At 33.7% G+C, this 8,202-nt stretch overlaps 1 protein-coding gene across 1 annotated transcript; it reads right to left on the reverse strand.

The window, feature by feature from the left end:
* Nucleotides 1-580: 580 nt before the first annotated feature.
* On the reverse strand, nucleotides 581-7,364 carry LOC125841937 (mitochondrial adenine nucleotide transporter ADNT1-like). The gene is made up of 8 exons (XM_049521126.1): nucleotides 7,047-7,364; nucleotides 4,886-4,934; nucleotides 4,215-4,378; nucleotides 2,967-3,004; nucleotides 2,554-2,666; nucleotides 2,330-2,443; nucleotides 1,069-1,413; nucleotides 581-894 (listed from the first exon to the last, which is right to left on the reverse strand). Exons 1-8 carry the CDS (start codon nucleotides 7,211-7,213, stop codon nucleotides 811-813), a joined length of 1,074 nt encoding a protein of 357 aa, XP_049377083.1. The 5' UTR covers nucleotides 7,214-7,364; the 3' UTR covers nucleotides 581-810.
* Nucleotides 7,365-8,202: the final 838 nt, after the last annotated feature.

An 8,202-nucleotide genomic window follows, 5' to 3' on the forward strand; every position in this document is an offset into this window, starting at 1 on the left:
GATTGACTCTCGAACCAATACTCTATGGATACTGTGTTTTTGTTATTAGACTAAAGCTTTGGAAGCAACGTGGAATCGAGTAACTTTTCAAGGAGTTTGACCTGCAATCTTATTTCGCCAAGCTTGACTATTACGTATAGTCGAATGTTTTAAAAACAAATCGTGCATTTGATCTGCCATAGGTTTCATGTTACTAGAAAATATACAAGGGGATTTGGATAATGTTCGATACTAACAGATTTGGGTTCATAACCTGGGTTTCAAAGTACAAGATCTTATAGCATACAAGCACCGCTACTACAAAGAGTATTTCACTCTTGATCGTGAAATGTTGATTGCTTGTTGAACCCTGTGAATTGCATGAAACTTCTCTCACAAGACGAGCAAATCAGAATAATTTTTTACATCAGGTAGAAAACTGCGAAATGTAATAATTTGAATGCAGTATTTTTAGGCACAAAATATTTAGTTCAGCACGTAGCAAGAGCCAATATGCCACAAAATATGGCAGAAAGAAACAGTGATGAAGTGTACCAAAAAAAACAAATGGAACATCAACAGACCCAAATTTCTATTCAATAAATACTGGCCAAATGAGTAATTTTGATTCCTATAATGTGAAGTGCACCTACTGCTACTTCTGAACCACTCTTTATTGTTAATATATATCTCCAATAAAATACATAACGCTGCTCAGGATCTCTCCCTTTCCAAGTCAACAAGATAACACTTGCCAATAAATAACTTCCTCACTGCTCCGAGTAAATTAACATCTAAGTACAGAAAATAACCTGAGTTTCCTCAAACAATTCAATCAGATATCCTCATTTCCACACCAAGAATGTCTTTTATCACCTCATATGTCACAAATGCAATTGCTATAGAAGGGACCACCTGAAAATAGAAGAATAATGTCATATAAACTCGAACCAAATCACTCTCATACTAAATACGACAGAAAACAACATTTTCCGAGGCTAGCCTTATTGGAAAACCATGGCAATGTCTAGATACGGAGAGTAGGGAAAGAGAATCATTTCTAAAGAACATGTGATGGGTTACACTAACCTTGACTGAATTTGGGACCAAACCCTTATATAAAGCTCCAACTCCCTCATGACGAACTGTTTTCCTGAACGCATCTATCATACCACTATACTCTATAGGTGCGTTGCTCTTCCCATCACCAATAACAACTGAAGCAGCATTTTTCCAGCCGCCCATCTGCATTCTTCGACGAATGACATCAAGAGGGTAAGCAACAGTTTGCCCAATGGTTCCAGCAACAGCACCACAACCAAGCTTTGTCATAACACTCAATTCAGCGTCTTGAGCTAGTCCGAATGGTCGAGTTTTGACCAACCAATCTTTTAAAGATTCATACACAGCAAAGTTTAAACCTACATAAGGAATCTGCATTTTGAACTTGCATCAGCAATGGTGTCATTTGGTTAAACCTACATACGACATGTGCTTAATACATTGTTCTTTTAGATAAGTAGATGGGAATATCTTTACACTTGATTGTTTTTTCTCTTTCTACCTTTCTTGATAAACCATTACACTCTTGTTAACATCTTAACACAATCTTCAGAGAAAATTAGGCAAATAGTGTAGAAGCTTAAGCTGCTTGATGTTTGGATCTGAAGATCAAGTAAACCATGCTGACAGTTAACCGTGAGGAAAAAAGGTGGAATATGTGTATAGAGTCAGACAGTTCTTTAAATAAGAAACTTGATGAGAGTTTGAAAACAACAGGATGTCCAATTTTTAGCACTATTCGACAAGAGGGCTCAACCCTAAGGACTTTCAAGCTAGCATCTAAAACACAGTCTCTTATTGAGTTGCTAAATGGATACCTATAGGCTACAGGCAAGCACTGTGTAGCTTAATGTACAAACAATCTCTCCTAACGCTCAGAGTATTCAATACTAGTCCCACTTTTGAATAAACTGGAATATCCTCATCACTTACATCAAAACTCTTTTGTTAAAACTTAATGACACAAAAATGCAACTAGTAAATGACTGATTAAACAATCAAAATTATTATTACTGAAATATGAGGTCTTATATACCCAAAATCATTGAAAGAACTATAGTGTTCCATATCCATAGAAAGGGAGTATCCTGTTTAGTTTAGTGAATGACGGGGAAAGACTATTTTCATGACCTAAATTTTGTAGGAAATAATCCATGAGTAAGCACTCAAAGTGAGATGGACACATGAGCAACAAAATGATCAAAAGGAGTATAATTTTAGGTTGAAACAGAAACCATGTGCCTCTGAATTTGAAACTATAGCAAGTCAAATCAAAACCATCACTTACCACACCTATCACAGAAGGGAGCCATCCTTTGTACAGGGCACGTGGGCCTTCTTCAACAAAAACTGTTCTAAGTGCATGAAATATCCCTCTGTACTGGCTAGGAGATTTATCTGTCTGCAGAGAGAAGCAGAAACATAACCAATTAACAAAAACCTGGGAAAAGTAAGTCCATTTCCATACACAATCTGTGTGGGGTAAAATTGCTAATTCCACAGATGCATTACCTGGACAGTAATTCGACCTCGTACCAAGTCCATTGGGTAGGTTGCTGACATGGCAATGATGCCTGCACATGCTCCAGCACCAAGGCGTAGAAGAGGAGTAAGTTCAGCATCCTCTGCAGGAGATTAGAGAAAATACAGTTAATATGGCAAAATAAGTATATGAACAAGCTTAGACTCATAAATCACTAAAAAACTAGGTAGAGCCACAACATAAAATACTGCAAATTTTGTACTTCTTCAATGCAGAAGATGGATGAAACAAATATCTTGGCAGACATGGAAGTAGTATATTTCTCAACAAAGATTTTGCAGCATAAAATCTACGAACGATGAAATAGCTTAAGTCTTAATAGCATATGTAGACAGAGAAAGAGATAGAATGAAGACAAATTTGGGTAGTCAGTTGATTGTACCGTTTCCAGTTTGCTGCCGGTAAAACCATAAGATTCCCCTGCAACATTTTAAAATAATAAACAGAGAAGATATTAGAGTTCTGAAGCCATAAAAAAGCTACATTAGATATAAGAGAATTTATATGTTATTTTAGATGATCAGTAATCTGAAGAATTCAAATTTTCTCAGTCAGGGTATCACATTAAACTCTTGTGCTAACTAAAATATTTGGAATTTCGTATCCCTTGCACAATCATTTTCATTCTCAAACATGATAACTGTCAGATAATCAAACTACTTCCCCACCTATAGATGTTTCCTCCTAACTTTCCCCCACATTAAAGAAAGAAGAATTTTTTTTTTCCTGAGAATTGGTAATTGTATTGAACAACAAAGAAGGAAAACTCCCCCACCACAATCCTCCAAATAATTTTTTAAAAAAATTACATCTCTGAAGGGATTAACAAGAAAAGGGGTATCAGCATCCAAATCAACTTATCCTCTTGCATTTTACGTTTGATAGAGGAACTAACAGCTAGCCAATCAAATTATTTTCTGCTTCTGGAATCAGACTAGCTGACAGCAAAACTGAAGTAGTATGTTTAAGTCCCCTGATCGTAAATTTACAAAGGAATTAATATAAACACTTTACAGGCTTGCAATGATGAAGAATTTGACCTTCGTATCAAGTGCACTGATCATTTAATACAGGATTAGCCAAAACAAATCTGGAATTTTTTATTTTTTTTTGGATAAGGTAAATATTCCAAAACAAATCCCGAATAAAAAATATATTTTCTTCGTGAGTGGTAACTTGCATCTTTCAGTATTAATACTGACCTCTTCTCAACCATAAAATTTGAATGAACAACTTCTAATTGATCTATTCATCTCACCAAGTCACTGAAAGTACTCTTCAATTAGTCAGACTTCTGTGCAGAGCCCACTACTCTTCCTAGTTATTTGACCTTTCATTCTTTTTTGGGTCAATTCCAATTTCCAAAATCACTCCCCACATTAATAAAAATATATGTTAAGAACACATTCAGAGACCAACGAAAGCAAAATATGTCCCGCTAGTCCAAATAGTAATGTGGTAGAGTATCTCAGAATTCAGTAAGTTAAAGTAATGCTCTTTAAAATAATTTCTACAAATCAACAAACTAGAATGGAGAAGTACAATGGCAATTTGAAAGAGATTTTTCTTCGAATGTGATGTATAAGGAGTGGGATTTAACATTCTGAGAGAAAGAAGTTGCATGGCTTACTTGGATGCTTCCTCATAGCTGAAGAACTTGACGGCAGAGTTTGGAACAATGCGGGCACAATTAGTTCCATTTCCTTTGAACATTCCCCGGAGACCCTCAGTTCTCCATATATATTTCAACCCCTGAACTGTGCCATTGTATTTTATACTGTGAGAATTCTGAACCTGCACTTCAGCGAACAAAGGTCAATTTAACATCCTTGTAATTTATGGTGTGTGTTTAGAACTATTTACATGGTAATGCATCTACATAAATTCTACTTTATATGATCACACTCACTCATGTAAAAAAGTAAGTACACAAATAAGTTTAATACTCTGACTTCTTAATACAAAATTATAGTTAACTGAAAATTCATGCTTGATATCTAATGGCATCACTTGTCAAATAAATATATAATAATTGAATTGATATCCACCACTTTTACCCAAGTTTGTTCAATGCTTCAGATGCAACTAAAATCTGATTGGTACATTTTGTTCTAAATACTCAATTGGGTTCTCAATCACTATCTTAAGATGATAAAAGATGCATATTTTTGGGTATACATCTCGATATAGATCAGTCATATACTTTGCAGGCACAATTTTCATGTAGATGAGTAAATCTGCAACGATATAGAAGAAAAATCTCACGTAGTAAAGCTGAAACGAATCACTTGGAATATTTACCTGGAGCAGAATTTTAAGCCTTTCCAATGGAGCAACTGCAGTGCGTGACCTGTAACACAAGAATACAATTTAACTTGTAAAATTATTGAAATAGGGAAAAGAGGAAAGAAATGCATTTAACCTGTTGTGATAAAGTATGTCATCATCCTCAAAATCAAGAAGTAATTATATAAGCAATGAAACTGCGGCATGCAACGGATCCTTTTTAAAAATGATGGTGTGAAAGGAACACCTCTAGGAGTTACTTTTAAGTAGATTTTGGGATGTTAATGAGGTCATCAGAAATGCAACAAGTGAGAGATCCCATTTTTCTTCTACTTTTCTCCTTTCAGGAAACAAAAAGAGGAGAAGATTAAAAAAATCACATCATTGTCCATAAAAGCATATGAAGACATGCAAAACCACGTACCCCACAGTCCTCTATTCATTTCATTTCTTTCCTAGAATCCAATATCTAAACAAAACTCAAATTGGGTCTGTTTAATGCAGTTCTCCCTGTTTCTGTGATGACAGTTTCTTTCTCTTTCCTTTTCTCCTGTCCCCTTTCCTCCATCTATATGGGAGGTTCCTTCGATAGAATCTACTAGATAATGGAATAAAGGATACCTCATTAGTTGATTCTTTTGTAACATGCCAGGCAGTCGACAATGGTTATCTGCGTAGGTATAAACATGTGGTCCTAACTATCAGTGCATGCTTGCTTATGACACACTGGCACCGGACAGGCACTCTATCTAACCATCACAAATGCTCTCTAGATATGTCATGTACTTGAAAAACACAATCTAGATATCAAAACAGCATGTTTCCTACTAAGTATTGCTAGAGGAAACCTCTATTATGTACTATGGACGTGCAGTAACCTCTAGTTACCCTTTGCGTAATTAGCATTTACTTGATTCTATATCACTCAACTAAGACGCATCGCATCTTTGCTAAAAGAAAAAACCTGGATTTACTTTTAATTATTATTTTTAAGATTGTTAGTTAATGCTTTTGATATTTCAAGTTTCATATACTTATCCAGCTATCTAGATAAGCCCTATTAACTGTTCTTCCCAACGCCTCTTGTTTCCCTTGCTTCTCCTTCTATTTTTTTTCAAGTACGTTCTCTTGGTTGTATTCCAGAAAACAAGAATCCATGAGTCATCCACGTTTCACCTGTTTCTACTTATATGCCAGAGGCCAACCTTTACGAGAAAAAAGTGGTTTCATAATAACATTATGTCACCTATACAAATGCATTTTTTGTTTATGTAACTACACAATTATCTCTTTATATCACCCTAGACCACTATATTATGAAATTTTAGCATATTCAAAATTCTTTGTTACTCCAAACCATACTTCATTTCGCAAAAGATCCAAAAAAAAACTCTTATTATCTTATCATGTATTAAAAAGCTCAATATTATCATTTACAAATATGCGCTAAACACAACTGTTCAAACTTATTTTCCAACTTCCAAAATGATCAAGCCTGCGTAACAGCAAATGAGCTTCTCATTACTGTCTACCACCTTGCAACCATATCAGACAAAAAAAAAGAAGGAATTAGAATAAGTTTTTATTGATTGGTTTAAGTCAAGCACAGGTAAACAGCAAATGAAATTTGTGCTACTGTCTATCCTCCTTCAGAATCATATCAGAACAAAAAAACAGGAAAAATGAAAGAAATAACTGATAATAAACGAGTATAAACTATAAATCGCAAACCTAGATCACTTTTTCATTTGGAACTATTTGTAAAAACTAAATTCAATCTAGGTAACATCAATATGAAATTTTCACTAATGTCAACAGTCTTCCTAAACAAATCAGATAAAAATACCAGACGAAAAAACAATACACACAGGAATCAGCGAATGCAAATTATTATTATATTTTTAGTTATTGTAGTAAAAATTAAGATCAAGCCTAAGTAATCAATACTGTTTATCAGCTAAAAACTGTTAACCAAACGAGTATAAACTAGAAACAGCACATGATTTTTTTTAGTTTTAAACTATTCGTAATATTCAAAATCAAGTATAACTTCAAATGAAATTTTCGTTTCTGTTTATCGAATTCATACCTTAACAGAGAAAAAAAAAAGGACTAATAATAAAGGAATATGCAGTAGAAAATAGCATAAGGAAAATACGAAGGATAGAGAACTGACACTCCACCGGCGATTCCACCAGCAGCGAGAGACTTGCATACACTGAAAATAGCAGCATGACTCGGAGCTTTAACACCTTCGCTCGCCATTTTAGCTTCTTCAGCCAGATTAACGATTGTAGTAACAGCACTTTCGCTTCTCTTACCTACCACATCCTCCGACGCCATTCAAAAAACCTACAACTCGCCGGAACCCTAGAGAAAAACTAGTCTCAGTGCTCGTCAGTGTTCGCCGGCGATCGAAAGAGGAGGGAAGGGGAGCACTGGATTTTATTGGTGCTTTCCTTGAGAAATGGGCAAATACGAAAAAATAAATAGAATTTGTATTATTATGTGGTGAATTATATAATGGATAAAGATTCACTTAATATATACTACTTATTTATTATACTCCCCTCCGATCCATTTTACCTGTCATATTTATCTTTTTATGCATAAAATTTGAAATTAAATTAAATTTATATTTGAAAAAAAGGATAAATATATTTTGAACTATCGTAAATGGTATGGAGATAATCTTCGTCACACTTTTGGAATATTGGTTTCCCTGTCATCCAAAAACTAAAACATATATACCCTTCACTCCAATGGAAGCCTAATAGGGACACGTGGCACAATCTCATCCATCGATATGATATTTAATCAAGTCGATGAATAAAATTATGACATATATATGTCCATGCATACCTTACTATGGATATTATTAATTTCAAAATAATCTATTAAAATGAAGAAATATCTCATATGTTAAGTAGAAATAATTTCATAAGATATCCGATGTTATATTAAAGGACTCACAAAAAAATAGTTTAATCTCTTTTTGTACTTTTTTAAAAAATATTTTATCTTAATTTATAATATGAAAAATATTTATGACCTATTCTTTTGGTAATTTTGATAAGTAAAGGTACCGAAAGGAAAAACTTATTAATTAAAAAAAATACATAAAGAATGTTTTATATCGTTTATTACTTTGTAGACACTATTATTAAAATGAAAATGAAAAAGAATGGAATTGGATCTATACTATTTTCTCTGTTTACTTATTATGTTCGAGATTTTTTGATTAATTTTAAAGTTAAAATGAATTAAACTAATTTAATATTTTAAAATTTAAATTTACGTGATTGAAAACTATATGGAAAAATACTATAAAT

This window comes from Solanum stenotomum, chromosome 10 (assembly GCF_019186545.1).
Source record: "Solanum stenotomum isolate F172 chromosome 10, ASM1918654v1, whole genome shotgun sequence".
NCBI classification, from domain to species: domain Eukaryota; kingdom Viridiplantae; phylum Streptophyta; class Magnoliopsida; order Solanales; family Solanaceae; genus Solanum; species Solanum stenotomum.